Genomic DNA, 19143 nt, shown 5'->3' with positions numbered 1-19143 from the left:
TGCACTTTTAACCTCCTTGGTGGTATGATTTTTTTTTCTGGATTTGGGGGTTTAAAAACCATGCAATTTTTTTTTTTTTTTAATGCTTTTATATCTTAAAATTCAGAATCCCCCAGTTCAGGCAGGCCTCCTACAAAACTCACCTCTCAGACTAGCGCAGTATTTCCTCCTCCTCCTAGGGGCGCTCTGTCTCTATGGTGAGATCACCATCTGTCGTTATGTAATCTCACCTGAGAGATGGGCAGCCTCGGAGGACCTAAGGATTATTTTGAATAGGTGATTTGTCTCCCATCAGTTGCATGTAGCAAAGGGATCAAGAAGTTAAATCTTTTTAAGGGCTCTTTCACACTATGAGCTGATCCCTCTCTTTTGACGGATCGCTACTAGGATGCGGTAAGCGGGGTAACATGAAAGTCTGTTGATTTTCATGTTACCTTTTTCAGTAGACAAAGCGTTCCAGGGCTTTTGGAAGCTTTTAATCGTATGATGCAGGCGGTTTCCCATTAGGTAAATTAGAACTAGCACCGCTGATATACGTCAAACCAGAATCTCCCTACCTCTGACTACCTTACACTATAGGGCTCCACTACCTACCTAATACTTGGTTCTAGGTCTCGTTTATGTGGAGAGTGCAACAAACATACTATACTTATTGTTGACATATATATATATATATATATTTATTTATTTTCAGCGGCCTAGAGACTATTACATTCTGGTATCTGGGGTACACAGCTGCTTAATTCTGGTATCTGGGTATCACAAAGCTGTCTGATAACATTGGTGTGAGCTACAGGCAAAGGACAGACTGCCTTTGTGACAGTAATGAACTGCGATTTCCCTTTGCCAGTTGACTTATGTTGGGTACACACGTTACGATTTTCCATACGATAGATGCATCCGATTGAGAAAATCCCTCATGTCCGATATTACTCCCGATTTGTTCTGCGCTCGATTTCTCATAGAAGTGAATGGAAAAAGATAATAAAAACGAGCGAAGATAAGAGAATCGAGCGGAAAAAACTATCGGGTGGGAAAATCGTAACGTGTACCCAGCATAAGATTTTCCAACTTAACCAGTGAACTGGGAGGCTGAAAATGCATTGCTCTTCCTGGGATCCGATCCTAAAAGACAACTGAAGTGAAAGGGATATGGAGGCTGCCGTATTTATTCCCTTTTAATCCATGCAAATGAACTGGCTATCCTGTTGATCTTCTGCCTCTAATACTTTAATTGGCTTCATTAGCTAGCCATTTGTTTTACTTTATGCCACCCTAAAAAAAATTAAAGCTGGGGGCCGCTACTGTTCCTGCATCGAACTGCAAATCACTCAGTGCAGCGGGCCACCACTTCTGCCTCAGCTGCAAGGGTGCAGGGTGTTGCTCTGCAAATATCGGTGATCTCCTGTGTCATTAAAGGTAGTTGTTGGGGGGAAAAGGGGGTAGTGGGCATTTGTTAGGTATTTTACTTATGTGAAATATTATAAGTTGAATACATGTAAAATAAGTTTTAAAATACTCTTTGAAAATGGAAAGGATCTTCAAATTTTAGGTGTCAAGATTCATTTTGTAAGGGAGGGTATATTAAAAATGCGCATTAGCTTCTTATTGCAGGGTATTTAGGCTTATCTGCTTTCTTTCAAACTTTTTTTTCTTTCCAACAATGTAACTTTCTGTAGAAATTGAATTGCATTCAAAAATGATATATTTTCAAAGGAGAATTTAAGGCTCTGAACTGTTTTATAAGATATCCTACTACTAATGAACTAGTTGGCTGAGTGTTTATGAAGACTGCAGCTAAATTGATATTTTATGTTGCTCTTAAAAACCTCAGGCTTAAGGGCGTCAGATGTGGTTGTTGGCTGGATGTTGTACAAATGAAATTCCTTTTGTTTACTGACAGGATAGCACATTGTAAGTGGATACTTATATTTGTGTTTGCATTAGAATGAATCTTCTTTGGTGGGATACAATTATGTTCTTTTAGTGTTTATCAAACTGCTGGCCTGTAAATGTGCTGCCTTTTTTAATTTCTTTTTACGATTGCATATACTGTACTTAGCAATGCATGCATATTGATAGCAATCTAAGTGGTTAGCACTTGCTTTGTAGATCTAGGCAACTTTCCCTCGCTACCAAGAGAGCAACAAGTTTGCCCAGAATTCCCACGTTTAAACTTTAAGTCCAAACTGTCTGTAGAAGTGGCTTTGTACAAAAGTTCTTTAACATGATAGATGATCAAACGGGCAAAGTGTCAACCTGCTATGAAGGCCTTGGCAAAATACACAGCGTCAAGGGCATTTTCTGTTATTTGCAAGGCCAGGAAATGGTGGTCTGCAATTGGCCCCGGTCAATTGTCGAGTCGGGGTCAAACGGCGCAGTCTGGCAGTGCGCACGCTCTCGTGGCCACAGGCATAGAATGATTCCAGCTGTAGAGGTGTGTGCAGCAGGGCTGTGAATCTTCCCACTCCTCAATTTATGAAACCACGACTCCGGGTACCCAAATTGGCCCCCACTCCGACTCCTTAGTCTAATACTTAACAGGGCTGTGGATTTTGTACAAAAATCATCCGACTCTGACTCCTCAGTTTATAAAATCAACGACTCCAACTCCGAGTGCCCAAAATTGCTCCGACTCCACAGCCCTGGTGCACAGGCCAGGCCGCACATGTGCAGTTAACACCAGGCTGGCAGACTTACCGGAGCCGATTGCGGCCAAACAGAGATGCGACGGAGAACGTCGAGTGAGCGATTAGGCCAGAGGGGGCTGGAGGAAGCCCCAGGTATATAAACATTTCCCCTCCTGCCCCATATCGGGTTTACTTCAGCCTTAGCTACAGTATACCCACCCTTAGTCTTAGTCACACACAATGTAGCGTCATGCACCCAAAAAAGTATTGTTCCAACAAGAGTCTTAAGCCTAGTATACACCATGCAATTTTCTCTTCAGATACTATTCAAGAAAGTGATCAGATCCATATTCAGCTCTGACACCAATCTAATCTAGAAAAAAGCTAGCGTAAACCCGTATGAAATTTACTTCAAATTGTGGTCCGATTTCGCATCATCTTTCCAGTTAGTTACGTATTAAAAATGAATGGAAAGGACATACTCATGGACCGATAGCCAGCATTTCCCCCCTACCCCACCTCACCTGATTTGCTAATTTTCCTGGTATGAAGTGAAAATAGTATGGTGTGTTCCAGGCCCTAGAACTATATGCTATTGATATTGTCTTACAAATGCACCTCACCCTTAAATTTTACATTTCAGTTAGTATTGTAATGTTTGGGTGCAATATCCAGTTGTAGAATTTAGAGTTCTGTTATTTGTGATGCCACAGAATTCTGGTAAAATACACCCATGAGCAGGCTTCTATGCTCAAGTCCAACTGGGTGCAGTTTGATCTTCGCAGTGGTGTAGCAATAGGGGATGCAGAGGTAGCGACTGCACCAGGGCCCCTGGACCACAGGCGCTCAATAAGGGTCAACCGCTTTATTAGCTCTTTTTTGGTGCTAAGCTGGTAACACCTCTATGTGCTTTGATTAGTTGTAACTATTAATGGACTGTTCTCCTCCCCTGCCTACACCTCTCTGACACCGCAGCTGTCTTGTAGGTTTTGGTGCTCCATATCAATTATGTATAGAGCGCTCGGGGGGGCCCAATGTAAAACTGGCACTGAGTGCCTAAGCTTATGTTACTGGATATTCAGTACCAGGGCCGGCGCTACCATTAAGGCAAAGGAGGCAGCTGCCCCAGGCCCCTCAGTGGCTACAAGAGGAAAACAAATTTTTTAAAATCGGCCTTATAGTTTTTGAGAAAATCGATTTTAAAGTTTCAAAGGAAAAAAAAAAATTAAAAACCTGCCGACTTTAATGGTTGATAGCAAATCCACCTTAAATGCTAGAAACCCTAATTTTGCAGGATATGTTAAGGAGATCATTAGGAATAAGAGGAAAATTTTTTTTTTTCAAAAAAGACCTTCTAGTTTTTGAGAAAATCGATTTTAAACTTTAGAAGGAAAAAAGTATACTTTTAAATGCGGTAAATGTCACTTTTAGTAGCAAACCTAACGGTAGTGTAATTTTACATGCATCAAACGAAAGCGGAATAAATTTTTTGACGGGGTTTCCAGGGGGTCTATACGCAGCGCTTTGGCCAGGGATCACTATACAGCCGCAATATGGCTGTATGAAGATCCCTGGCATTTTTTCCTATTTTCCCAATTTTTTTTTATGTTTAGAGTGTGGGAATTTTTTTTTTTATTATGTGGGGTCCCCTCTCTTGAAACTTTTTAACCCCTTGTCCCCCATGCCGGCTGGGATAGCCAGAATGTGGAGCTCTGACCGATTGGGACTTCACACCCTATATATACCACTATACCAGCTGCAAAAAAGGTCCCCTAATGCCGATTTTTTGTTCCGGGGTATATGTTGGGGGGGCCCCCCAGGTTTATTTTGCCCTGGGGCCCCATTGTTGCTTAAACCGGCCCTGTTCAGTACCAAACATTCCAACTTGAATTTTATTTATTTATTTATTTATTTTTTTTCAATGCTTTAACTTTTTTTATTTTTACTAACCAGGTCTACAGAAACCATATGTAAGAGATTAAACAAAAACAAAAAATAGGGATATAAACGGACAGCATATTGGTCTCAAAAGTCTATGAACAGCATAATCTATTGAAAACCACTTATTCTAAGGAGAAGGGATCCTTCTGAGTTCAAGATAAACTTTGTCCATATGAAAAAGGGAACTAAGAGCCTGCTTCTGAAATGAGGCTTCCTGTACACTATCTCTGGGCTAGAAGAATATAGAGAGCTTGGAGAGAACACCAACCTAAAGGGGCTTGATTCACAAAGCGGTGCTAACCTACTTAGCACGTCTAAAGTCTTTAGACACGCTAACCAGGGTGCTAAGTAGGTTAGCACCAGATTTCTCAATCAGATCGCGCGCAAAGTTTTACGCGCGCAAAGTTTTATGCGCGCTAAGTCCCATAGGCTTTAATGGGCACTTCGCGCAGAGCGCCCTGCGCTCTGTGCAGTACGCGCGTAAAGTTTTACGCGCGTAAAGTTTTATGCACGAAAAGCTTGTTTAGACGTGCTAAGGGGGTTTTCACAGGCGTGCTAACAGTTAGCACCGCTTTGTGAATCAAGCCCAATATGTTTTACGTGATCTTTTTGTTTGTGTTATTTCATAGAGAGTCAGAAAGAAAATAAAGACCATCACTTGTTGTGAAATACCGCAATGTTAAATACGGCTGTAGGTGCAGGGAACAAGACCAGGATACAAAGTTTAATTGCAGTGGAGCCTCCAGAAAAGTCCATAGTACTGGAGTGCATGTGACTTATCCATCCTCACTGCAATTTGCAAATGCTGTGCAGAAATGAGCACTTTCCACCACTACATAGTTGTGCAGAATTATCTGTTTGTATGTAGTTTAATATTGACTTGTGTATTTAAGAACCCATCTCATAATAGATGGCACATGTAAATAGTACAAATCAGAACAATCATTTAAAAAAAAGAGTTCAAATCATTTGCTATCTACATATCCACTAGTTTTGAGGAATATTTATCAGTTCATCTGCACACTTATTCACAAAGAAACATGAACAAAATGCCATGAAGTCTAATCTTGTGGCTTGGGAGGTGGTGTTAGGCAGTCTGTAAACATTTCAAATTAATAGTTTATTATTTTTCTTCTAGGGAGATTTCCCCATCATTTCCCACCCCAGTGACCCAACAGAAAGTTGAAGCTGTCAAGAGATGGGAAATCCTACTCTGAACAATTGTCACCAGAACTAGTGTCCCCATTAGATATTTATCCTGAAGTTCTGTACCTTATGCTAGGTACACACTATTCAATCTCACCTTAGATTGACTGGTTCAAACCAATTATTTGCAATGTGTCCATTCTGCTCCCGCAGATCTGCTCCCAATCCAAAACTGAATCGATTTTGTGCAGTAGTGCTCTAAAAATTGATCCCCTTATAGATTTGGAGCTGATCGGGCATGTTGTAACTTAACGGTTCAACCTGTCGATCTGGTGGAAAAATAAATGGTGTGTACCTAGCATTACAACTGTACAGTTTTGGAATTCAGTCGCTTTGGTATTGGCAACCTCAGACAAGAGATGAGGTAAAATCTTCCCTGTGAGGGATACAAATACAGTGCAATCCCTTTATAGTAAACTCCAAAGGGGCCAGGAAAAGTAGTTAACTATATCAGAATTGGCCATACATTGTATATGTATACAGACACATTTGCTGGGACCTGAGGACTGAGTTTACTATATCCAGAGGTTTACTATATCAGAGTTTACTATACTAGTAGATTATACTTAAATAGAAACCTGCCAGTTACCAACTCTTGATTGCAGTAGCTAATTATTTTGAATGGATTTCCATTTGAATTACCGCATTAGTGGGAGTAAGGCTGCTTTCACAGTGGGGCGTTACAGGTGCACGTTAGTGCAGCCTGTAACGCTCCCCAACGCACAGCAATGTAACTGCAATGGGCTGTTCACAGTGCCCACGTTGCGTTACACTGTAACGCTGCACGTCAATCTAAAGTGCAGCATGCTACAGCGTTAGAGCGGCTTTGCCGCGTTAGCCTGCTTGCACAGGCGCAGTGATTAGCCACATAGCTAATTAATATTCACTGCACTGTGCTGACGTCACTTGCGGGACCACGTGATGCGGAGTGCTCCGCTCACGTGGTCTTCACCAGTGCATGCGTACTGTAGTACGCATAACGGACACATCAAAGAGCCGCTTAACGTCCTCTGCCACCACCACCACGCGTTGCGTTAGGTGCACGTTATGCGACCTTAACGTAGCACTTAACGCAACGTCTTAGTGTGAAAGAAGCCTTAATGATGAAACAGCTTGTCCTATGTTTATACAATTCAAGTGCTAGCTTTGAATGTGTGATATAGATGGTACAGGTGGCCAGAATTAACCACTTTGTACATTTTGGAGAGATGGCTCTTTAGTGATCTGTTGCCTATTTTTATTGTTGTGGATTTATGAAAACCTGTGTGGATGCATTCTTTCATTTGTATGATGATCCTGCTTTTCATATGAGAAAAAGCTACCATGATAAGTGTTATGTACTTTTATGGAAGAGATAGAATGGGCTTTTTAATGCATTCCTCTAGGTCACATGGTATCCAGGTCACACCTAAAAACATACTGTTAGCCAGTGAATGTCAATATAAAAATAAACAGCATTTCTGTGTGTTCACTGCATCAATGCCTTCCTTCCTGCATTTGTCCATTATAACTACCCTGTAGCTCAACAAGCACAAAGCTGAACGACAAAACAAGGCTTGCATCTTGTCACATAGCCTGAGCCAAAAAATGTGTAACGGTCAAACCATTTTAGAACAAATTGCCTATATTTTCTATCCATTATTCCTGCTCCTGATTTTACAGCAAACCTGAAGTAAAATACATTTATAAATGGACTTGTCCTGGTGTACCATGTAAAGCCTCATGCACTCATAGGGCAGCACAATGGCATAGTGGTTAGCATTCTCGCCTTGAAGCGCTGTGTGGTTCGGATCCCTGCCAGGGCAATATCTGCAAATAATTTGCAGGAATGAAAACTCCTGTATCTATGTGGGTTTCCTATGGGCACTCTGGTTTCCTCCCACTTCCAAAAGCATACAGACCCGGGTCATATGAGTACAATAAGGTGCAATACTATCCAATATATCACAGTGGCATATAAGACACAAAATGTATCCAGAAGTTGCAAGTGCAATACATGGTAACACAGACATACATATGTGTTGAGAACAAGTGACTCCAATGCAATGGCAGTGCATCCCCTAAGAGTCTAAATACCTGTGAGTACCCTACAATACAAACCCTAAGAGGAATGGGGCTGGAGGGAGGCAGTTCGTGCAGTAAATCCTTAATGCATAGAGTGGTCTTATGGACTACTTCGTCAAAAGGAACCGTGCTGGTGGCAAGTGTTGTATGAAGCGGCGCCCGGCGTTGGAATAGATACGTGCTTTCCGCTGCAATAACTCTGCATATAAGAACAGGGGAGAGATTGACACATAAAAACAGTGGAGAGAAAGGCAGGCAGACAAACGTTAAAAAAAGACACCATCCGCCCCCCGCCACCCCCCTGAGGGTGCTGTAAAGTGGGAGACGGGATGTAATTGACGGTCACATTAAAAAGATCAGGCGGCTCCCCCAATCAGTGTGCCTGTGCAATAGCGCATATGAACGGGGAGAGCGAGACAGACACTCTTGATGGGCATCAAGAAAGACCTTGGCGACTCCCCTTATGCTGTTGGATCCTGGGTGGCAGCATGTGAGTCATAATTTTATTGTGTTAGTACCTTTGCTATTCATAATGCTATTTATAATGGGTGTAAAAATACATTTAAAATATCATACTCTTTAAATAATTCAGGGGGCAGCATTTCCAAGGCTCGCCATTTATTAAAACCCTAGTGAATTATTTTATAAATGTGTTGTATTTGGGGACCATGAGGGGTTAAAAACTGTACATGGGGACCTGTAGGGTTTATTGGCTGCATTTGGGGATATGGAAGGGTGCAATACTTTTTTGTTGTTGTTGTTGCAATGCAGCTATTAATCCCTCATGGTCCCTAAGTGCAGCGAGTAACTTTCCTGGGTCAACTTATATTTGAGGCAGTAAAACATTCCAGCTTCAGAGGGTCAAATGTTGGGGTTGACTTATAGTCGAGTATATACTGTACATTTCTAGACTAATAGTTGAATATATATATGGTACTTGTCACCTTTGAGGGAAGCCTCTGGATGCCCCAGGCTTCGACTATCTCCACTGCTGGCCGGTACCCTCTTCTATGCGGCTGCTCAGGAGTACAGAGCTGCTCGTGCACAAATGGCTACGTATTACTGTATGCCTGGCAGTCCAGCTGATCATTCTGGCTTCAGTAGTGTCTGAATCACACACCTGAAACAAGCATGCAGCCAATCTTGTTTGATCTGCATGCTTGTTAAGGGTCTATGGCTAAAAGTATCCGAGGCAGAGGATCAGCAGGACAGCCAGGCAACTGATATTGTTTAAAATTATATTTCAGCTTTGATATCCTTCTCACTTCATGTTCTTCTGAACAAAATAACGTCCTTTCTTTTTCTACTGGTTAATGCATGGGACTATGCTCTCCTTCTTCACTGTGATCATTTACAAGTGTATTGGAAGACAAAGAAGTCCTTTATCTCCTGAGGCCTGTTTATTGCATGGTATAAGTGGCCTTATCATGAGAATCTGGTTATACAGTGCTCCTAATATGCACAGCCACTGTTCTGTTAATGTCAGATCTTACAAACAGTAAATATCATATTTCCCAGGAAATAAGACCGTGTCTTGTATTAATTTTTGTACCAAAAGATGTGCTAGGACTTATTTTCAGGGCACGTCTTACATTTTCTATGAACATACAAGTTCCTTTGCTGTGTGTCCTCCTATCTTTCCCACTGTGCCGCCTCTTCCTCTGCTGGATCCACCCCTTGTGTGCCCCTGTGCTCCCCTTGTACCTTTAGTGTCCTTCTGGTGTCCCCCTCTGTACCTGTGTCATCCTCTATCTCCTGTGCTCCACTGTGTTTTCCGCTGTCTTCCATGTCCTCTTGGTGTCCTCCGATATCCCCCTGCATTCCCTTCTCTCCCCCAGCTCCATGCTGCTGTGTGTCTGAGCTTCAGCCTATGGGAGATAACTACAGCAACTTGTGTTTCTGGGTTTCATTAATAACACCAGTTGCCATCAGGGCTGTGGAGTTGGAGTCGAGGAGTCGGGGCAATTTTGGGCACCCGAAGTTGTTGGAGTCTGAGTCGTTGATTTCATAAACTGAGGAGTCGGAGTCGGATGATTTTTGTACAAAATCCACAGCCCTGTTAAGTATTAGACTTAAGGAGTCTGAGTCGGAGCTATTTTGGGCACCCGGAGTTGGAGTCGGAGTCATGGTTTCATAAACTGAGGAGTCGGAGTCGTAACATTTTTTTTTTACCGACTCCACAGCCCTGGTTGCCATAATTTTTCTCCTTACTGCTACCAGGGCTTACTTTCAGGGTAGGGCTTATATGTTGAGTATGCTCGAAATTCTTGCTAGAGCTTACTTTCAGGGGATGTCTTAATTTTGGGGAAAGAGGGTAGTACTGTATGTGCCCAAATAGGTATCCTGTTGCCCAGTGAATACCAGTTTATGACTCTCGCGAGTGGTTTTATGAGACAATGTATGCTGGTGATGCTTATTGCCACAAGGGTCTGTGGTGAACTGCAAGTAAAAGGAGAGAGGGAGCGCACTCCAATCATTATTTTAAGATAATCCTCAATCCTATTTTAATCCTCTACGTGCATTAATTTGTGCTCAATGACAATATTTCACAATTGCTCTCTCTTGCTCTCCTTTTAATATTAGATCTTGACAGATATATAGTAATAAACTGGTTGGAAATAAACTGATGATTGAATTATTTTTTTAAGCAAAGTATGGCATAAAGTCAATGAGGCTTCTGGGATATTGATCTGGTCAGTTAACCTCGTGGGCGATAATCCCGAGCTCGGGGTATATCGCGCAGGAGGATTTCTCTGGCCCTGGTGGGCCGATTTGCATAATTTTTTATTGTTACACGCAGCTAGCACTTTGCTAGCTGCGTGTAACTTCCGCTCGCCGCTGGTCCGCCGCTACCCGCCGTGCCGCACAGCCCCCCCCTTCTCCCCAGACCCCTTGCGCAGCCTGGCCATCAGTGCCAGGCAGCGCTGAGGGGTGGATCGGGACTCCCTCTGACGTCCATGGCGTCGGTGACGTCATCCTGCCCCGTCGCCATGGCGACCGGGGAAGCCCAGCAGGAAATCCCGTTCTGAACGGGATTTCCTGCTTACTCTGATCGCCGAAGGCAATCGGAGTGGGTGGGGGGATGCCGCTGCGCAGCGGCTATCATGTAGCGAGCCGAGAATCTGTTGCATTGTAGCTGATGAGGTGTAAACTGTTCATCGCACCGCATTATAATGCGCAAAACAGTGTTGGTTACGACACAACATAACCTTAGTGTCTGATGTGGCTGCGTACTTGTTTTGCGCTATGGTAGTGAGGGGATGATTTTATGGTGTGTTCATGTCTAGCTGTTCTGTGGCACCAATGTACGGCGTTGGAGATTTGTTTGCACCCAGTATGCTTGAAATGTCTTGCATTAGTCTGCACAGTGCTGATGTGCATTTCATCGTTGGAGTTCCCCATTCAACCTATTGAACTGAAAAATGCAGATGAATGCACCTAAAGTGAAACCTGCAGTGTGCTGCTATTAATAGGTCACGTTTGAAATGATGTATTCTTGCATATCTATGCACTTTGCCTGCACAGGAAAGTGCAGCAAAGGGAGTTGGAAGCATATTTTGTTGTGAATGAGTAATAAGTGTCGAGCACAAGCCAAAAGGACAGGCAAATGGAATTGGAAAGGTAATTCACTTTCTGTAATGTACTGTCAAACTAATGTGCTCATTTAGAGAAGTGAAGGAAATGCTCTGTGTATTACAGGAATTTGCTTCATGCTGTTTGTGTAACAAACCTTACGCTGGCAATATAGTGAGTCTTTAGACCTGCCTGCATACATGTTCAAATATTTTATAGTTGGGACTAAAACATTCTCTCTTCTAAATGAATGATTGTACATAATTGAGAAAGATTTGTGCAATGTAAAGACACACACACACACACACACACACACACTCACTCACTCACTCACTCACTCACTCACTCAATCACTCTCTCACACTCACACACACACTCTCACACACACTCTCTCACTCACACACTCTCTCTCACACCCTCTCGCACACACCCTCTCGCACACACCCTCTCGCACACACCCTCTCGCACACACTCACACTCTAATCACATAGACAATGCACTGAAGTACAGCTTCAGTAAAGTGCAGACCACTCTAGGACTAAAATGTAGGGGTTTCTGGATTTGGGGGCACAGTGACTTTAAGTTCTTAATAATTTTGTTTTGCACAGTCTGAGTCTCAAATACAGGTCTGGATAGTAGTTGTATGGAGTATGTATGTTTCTGGGTCAATTTTATTTATTTAATTTAGGTTTCCTCTAAGCAGGGCCGAGGGAGTGGCTGGGAAGGCACCAGCCTCTGAGCCCAGAGGGGTGTGCCTGTACTGCCCCAAGTACAACCCCCCCCCCTTGCTTGGCCATATGCAGAGTCGTGGGCATAGCTCACCTATCAGTTCTGCCATGAACTTCAGCATGTCTTCTCCACGTCTTCTCCACGTTGCACAGTTCAGAATCTCCTCTCTGATGTCCTCTAGTGGCACCCTTCATTAGAGAGGAGACACTGAACTGTATGACGTGTATAAGTCATACTGGGGTTCTAGGCAGCACTGACAGGTGAGTTGTACCCTCGCCGTCTGCTTTGCACCACGCTGCATATGAAGAGGGGGTGGCTTTCCTAATCCTGGGGGGCACATCTGGCTATCTATACTTTGTGGCTTTTCTTATCGTGGGGGGGGGGGGCATATCTGGCTATCTGTTCTTGGGGGGGGGGGAAGCTACCCAATACTGGCACATTTGCTACCTGTACTGGGGCAGGCACAATTCAGGGGGGGGCGCTGTGGAATCTCCACCTCTAGTGCTGGAGAACCTTGTCACAACCCTGCCTCTTAAGTTCTGTGGTTATCCCCTCTATCCCATTATGATAAAAGAAAACCTGTTTCCCAAAGGACAGTTATGTGACTTTTTCAGCATACTCTTTAAAGTGCTGCAGAACTTGTCATGATTCTTTAACATTTGCAATATGTGGCAGTCAGAGAAAAAAACAGAAACTAGTAGCCCATACAGCAGCCAATAAATTGGACGTCTCTTGATTTCTGAGCAGTAGATGGCATGTATGCTATGTTTAAATGGTAATGAGGCGGTAAAGTGCAGTTATTTTGCCATACTTGAAACAGTTAAGGTAGCCATACATCTAGCGATTTGTCTGTAGGATCAACTATTCGATTCAATCATTTTATAGAATCGAGAGAATCTAGTGTCTTCCAGAATTCCCAATTCCCAAAGAATTCAATTTTATTATTGATTTTAGCATTTAGAGCATGGAGACGCAACATCGGTGAACATGAATCGCATAGGATATTTGTAGTGTTTGGGGTACCAAACGATCGACTTTCAATCAACCATACTGAAGTCGATACCTTAATAAAGCTTTTCGCTTTGTCGATTTTAATCCGAATCGCTGGATGTATGCTTACCTTTACTGTTTCTGTCCCTGTGGTTGCTGTTGGTCATGAGGTGTCTTTTAAGCTGCCTTATTGTATTGCAGCGCCATACACCTGTGGAGCTGAGGACTGTTACAGTTCAAACTGCTGCATGCTCAGTTTCTACACCACCCTCAGCCTTCCTAGCATTAACATGTGCACCATTCACATGTGGATGGAGGGTTCATAAAATTGCATGGACTGGGTTTTGAGGGCAGTTAAACACAGACTACTGCCTTCCCTCAAAATGACCGTGTAAACGAAGCCTTATGCTGGGAATACACGGTTCGTTTGAAATTATCAATCGAGCCGCTGATGGATCGATTGATCATTTCTGCTGGATCGATTCCGCGCTCGATACCTGCGGGGAGAACAAAAGAAGAAATGCACGGAAGATTAGGAAATGCCCGCGGGGACGAGCGGGAATCAATCCGCACGCCCGTGGGGCAGAGCGGAGACGCCGGTCCGGCGCATAAACGCACCGTGTATTCCCAGCTTTACTGCCTCCTACACGGTAGGATTATTCCTTATCAATCGAGCCGCTGATGGCTCGATTGATAATTTCCGACAGGTCCGATGACCCGCCCGATAATTTCCCGCTCGATCCCCGCGGGTGGATAATAGCGGGGAATCGAGCGGAAGATAAGGAGCGCCTGCGAGGACGAGCGGGAATCGATCCGGACGGCAGCAAGGACGCGGCGGGAGTCGAACTGGCGGCTAATCGAGCCGCCGGGTCGACTTGTGTATGCCCAGCATTAGAACTGATTGTGTAACCCACTGGTGTTATTTTAACAAGTAATGTTGAGCTAGAATCCGGTGCTAGTCTAGCACAAAGCAAGGTAATGTGTCATTGTTTACTATGCTCCGTAGGGAGATTATTAATCGCCCTGCAGCCAGTCACCTTGCATGTCAGGTTATACAGCACCCTTCAGCTTTTTCTAGCTATAGGCTTGTCTCTCTTTTTCTATCCTCATACAAACTGCTTGAATGACAGCTTTACTCTCATTTGGAAATCTACTTGTCTAAAGCCTAGTTACCCATGCCATATAATGCAAAAATTACCCAAATGACTGCCTTACCCAAGAATCATCATCATTTAGCAGTCTGCTGTGGTGATTCCCTTATTTGAGGGCATTGTGTACTTTTGTCCTCCTCCACACCACAGGACACTGGTTGCTTTTTTTACTGCTGTCATCTCTCCTCCCCTTTCCAAAGAGAACAGTACAGGCTGCTCGGCTATAGCCTCAGTATGTCAGTACAGCACTCATTCCCTAAACTGTCATACTAATGAATTATTGGTTAAGGGTGACACTATTTGAACCTACGGTATGTATGAGGGTTCATTTTCAACTTTAGTTTTAGGTCTAACCAATCTACTGAAACCACATTTGCTAAAGTAACAACTTGCATACTAATTGCTGAATCTAAGGCTGACTTTTGACACTGTTGACTGTCCTTTAGTCCTCCAGATTCTCTCCCCTCGGCTGTGATTTTTCATTGCTTTCTTCGCTTAGTGAATAGACTGTGTTGTCCAATGCATGGTGTTGTCTAGCACGTTAGATTTGGGTGTCGTCCACATGAAAGGTATATTGGAAACCAAAAGAACTGTTGCTCTACTCTTGGTTTTCCTCTTGTGCTCCTGACTATATAATTTCCATCTCTTTCAAGCAAACTCGGTATGAACAAAAGAGAAACTATCATTTTTTCTTGTTTTATCTCAGCCTCTCTGACGTTGCAGTTAACATTGGCAACACCTCTATAACTTCAGTTCCTTTGAGCTTAGGGATAATATTTGACTCGGCACTGTGATTCAAAACTCTCAATAACAAGTTAACAACCACCTTCCTTGTCCAACTAAAGATAACACATATCCCTTCCATCCTAACTGGGGGTACAACTAAAATGCTTCATGCCTTCATCATAACAAGATAGACTATTTCAACACCCTCCCCAGTGGTCTTTTAGTGAGTTAACTGGCAAGTCCATCCTGAAGTCTGCTCTCATCTATTTGTTTTACCGCTCCTCAGATGCAGCTCCTCTTGGTCAGTCCCTCCAGCTCCTGAAGTGAAGGAGTACAGTTTAATCTTCTGGCTCTTACATATTCTTTCCTTCCTTGTACCTTCTATGTCAACCTCCTATCTCCATAGACTGTAACCTGGAATGGGCAGGACCCTGTCTCTTATTGTCTTTATTTAGCTTTCATCTATTTTTTCACTCATGTAAATCATGCACTTGGCACGAGATATAGTGTTCAACTTAAAATACATTCAATGGCCAATATTCAGGTACATATTGGGTTGGACCTTATCTAGCCCTCAAAATTGCTTTAATTTTTGAGGCATGATGTTCCTCTGAGATTGTGGTCCATATTGACATGATGGCATCACACAGTTGCAGGCAGAGTAATAGACCCCATGAGTGTAACAGGTGATAGACCAATGATTGCTCCATGCGTAATTTACAGAGTGCTGTGGAGTATGCCTCATATAACTGCTTTCCACTGCTGTTCCTGACCTTATTTACAAGATCTACTACTATCCAGTACTTGAGACCTATCACAGTATTGAGTGCCCACACCCATCACAGAGAAAAATACAGAGCAAATTGCTACATGAGTAACAGCTGATTTGCAAGTCAAATACAGTATATATGACAGTGGTTCCGATGGCTATCAAAATTAATACTTTGAGCTGGGCAAAATTAACATTTACAGAAAAACTTTTCTTCAGGTCTTTGGATTCTCAGTTTCTTATTGCTGTCTACCCACATCAGAAACACTTCCTTGCACTCCCTGTAAATTAAATGGAATCTGAAGTGAAAATAAACTTGAGATAATGATTTGTATGTGTAGTACACCTAAAAAAAGAACATTAGTAGCACAGATGAGTCTCATATTGTTTCCAGTACAGGAAGAGTTAAGAAACTTCACTCGTTATCTATGCAAAAGAACTTCTCTGAGCTCTAAATTAGTCAGAGAGCATTGCTATTTTTTGAAGCACTTATCTCAACCCGTCTTACCGTTCCTTGTTTAAAAATTTTCTGCCAGGAGGTTCAAAGGGTCAATTAGCTCTGCTCTGTTTCATCGTTTAAAATAGAGTGTAATTTGTAAACTGCAAATATTAAAGAATGGTGCAACGTTGTAGAAAAACAGCTATATAACCGAAAATTAAAATGACTTTTTTTGCTACTAATGTCGTATGAATTATCCATACTACACATACAATTCATTTAAACATCTGTGCAAGCCTGGCAGATGATACAGTCCTTCCTCACTCTATTCATACAGTTAAAAAAAATAATTTATCATCTGTGTCAGTCTTGAGAAATATGAAGCAAGTGACATTTTAGAACTGTGTTGGACTTTGGGGCTCTGGTTTAAGCACAACCCTTTCCTTGTCAGTTTTAGTTGGCATGGGAAAGGGCTAGAACTGTTTTGTTGCTGTTGATGCGATCTCCCCTTATTTTCTGTCCCGGAAGAAGTGTTGTGCGTCAAAACAAATTGTAAAGTTTAAATGCATTAACTAGTGTATATACATGGTTTTAAAGTTCACCATTGAATACAGTATAGGTAAGAGAATGAAAATGTTGTGAAAACCATTACTACAAAATTGCCAAATTAGAGAATCTCTATCTATCTATCTATCTATCTATCTATCTATCTATCTATCTATCTATCTATCTATCTATCTATCTATCTATCTATCTATCTATCTATCTATCTATATATATATATATATATATATATATATATATATATATATATATATATATATATATATCGCTATCTATATTCACTTCACCCAAGTTTTAAGATTTTATGCATTTTATTTTTCCAGTTTTTGGGTGAAGGGATAATTTTTTATTAGTACCTTAATTCACTTGATTTTTTTTTTATATTTCTTTAGGCACAGGAGAAAGTGGGAAAAGCACATTTATCAAGCAGATGAGAATTATCCATGGGTCTGGATACTCAGATGAAGACAAGAGAGGGTTCACTAAGCTTGTGTACCAGAACATATTCACTGCAATGCAAGCTATGATCCGGGCAATGGAGACCCTTAAAATTCCATACAAGTATGAACACAACAAGGTGAGCTTGATAGGACATGTAACATGTTGTTAAGTCTTGTTTGGGTATTAGTTGGTCTAATGTACCAAGCTTGATCGACCTAATTGCAAAGTTAAGATGAGCACAACAGAGGGTGAGGTTTAAGTTGGGGAAATGGCAGTCTGCATTTTACTAATAAAATATAACTGTCAGTGGCCTCAATTCACTAAGATCATGCTAGAGATAATAAAGCAAGAGAAAACTTACCTCCACACGTGAGAGAGTTATCTTACCTCTTCATTCCTTAAGTTACCTCTCCTGTAGTTAATTTACCTCCTCTGTAGTTAATTTACCTCCTCTGTAGTTAATTTACCTCCTCTGTAGGTATTTTCACATGCAGTTAATTAACAGCCTGTCTTTAACTCTGGAGTTATTTTAAGATTGGAGAGTTAATTTAAAGACAGAAGAGTTAACTTTAGGCTTGCCTGAGGTAAAATGTTTCCTGAATACTACATGTCTTATCACCATGGTAACAACTCTAGAAGAGTTATTAAAGACGGGAGATAAGCTTAGTGAATTGAGGCCAGTGTGTTAATACCTTCGGGTTTCTACTTGAATTGAGATTGCTGCTGAATTTGTTATAGACTGAGGGATGATCCAGGTTACCATCCAGGTAATACCTGACCAACCTCAGGGTATTCCATGAGTGAGGCACTACAGATAGGATTGCTGTGCACCCTACTTTCTGTGAACAAGGAAGCTTAATGTTGTCTCAACTGTTGCCTCTTGACCCCAACAATACAAAAACAATAGTGATTGGGTACCTTTGCACGCATTACATTTTTACGCGTTACTGGTGCAACGCGTACATTTTTACGCATTGCACCTGCAACGCGTAAAAACGTACTTAATGTCCGCAACAGCCTCCTGCACCAGCGGGAATGCGTGCAAAGATACGTGTGGCGACCCCTGCCAACTCCGAGTTGGCAAAAACGAAACTAGCTGGCAGCAAAGGACCGGAGGAGCCATGAGTGACTGCCAGATAAGTGAAACTCATTTTTTTACTAGTTAAGGTTCCCTTCAAAGCAGATCCATTCGTCTCGTTCCGCTGAACAGACTGCAAGTTTGCATTTTTTTCCGGAACGACTGATGTGTCTTGTCACAGGAGCCCTAGTGGTCAGACCGCAAATTGCCTTCTAATCGGTTTCAGCACACAGACCATGCAAGCTTTGGTCGCGATCTTTGCGCAGAAACAGACAGAAATTTGGGCAGCAGCCCGACCAGAAGGGAGCCTGTGAGGTACGGTAATTACAACTTTACACGCTATTTCAGGGTATCTGCCACCACCACTGGTGTGGACCCGACTGACTGACTGGTCCTGCGAATAAAAACGGTTAAACACACTCTATTCTGTCTAGATATCAACAATAGTAGCGTCTCTTCAGAAGTCTGAGTTCAGTTCCTGTGTATGCTGAACAATAGGGTAGCGGAACAGTGAATGACTTTGGTAAAGTCTTTTATTCACGGGCAATATAAATAATTCATATATACAGACAATTATTAAAATCAACAATTATTAAAACAGTAATAGCCAGTGTGAAAAACAAGAGAAAGGGAGAAAAAATACTTAGTTCCTGGAAAGATGTCCTTTTTTGTGGCAAGAATCATAAAGTCCTTGGTAAAATCCTTTGTTTCAGATCAAAGTTCAGAGTTCAGCAAGATGGCCGCCAACCATGTGTCCTCTGGCTGGCAGCAGACCTTTCTCATATAGATGGAATGTGGAGGACTGAGTTGCCCGGGCAGCTCATTTCTTTTCTTTTAATTAA

At 42.3% G+C, this 19143-nt stretch overlaps 1 protein-coding gene across 1 annotated transcript in view; it reads left to right on the top strand.

The window, feature by feature from the left end:
* Window positions 1–19143, top strand: part of LOC137518620 (guanine nucleotide-binding protein G(q) subunit alpha) — a 169227-nt gene that overhangs the window by 62055 nt on the left and 88029 nt on the right. Inside the window, exon 2 of the mRNA XM_068236718.1 lies at window positions 17175–17359. Coding sequence (XP_068092819.1) covers window positions 17175–17359 — 185 coding nt within the window. The remainder of the gene's footprint in view (window positions 1–17174; window positions 17360–19143) is intronic.

The sequence above is a fragment of the Hyperolius riggenbachi genome, chromosome 1 (genome assembly GCF_040937935.1).
Source record: "Hyperolius riggenbachi isolate aHypRig1 chromosome 1, aHypRig1.pri, whole genome shotgun sequence".
Taxonomy (NCBI): domain Eukaryota; kingdom Metazoa; phylum Chordata; class Amphibia; order Anura; family Hyperoliidae; genus Hyperolius; species Hyperolius riggenbachi.
Note: the sequence above shows the minus strand (reverse complement) of the source record. Positions and strands in the feature narration are given on the sequence as shown.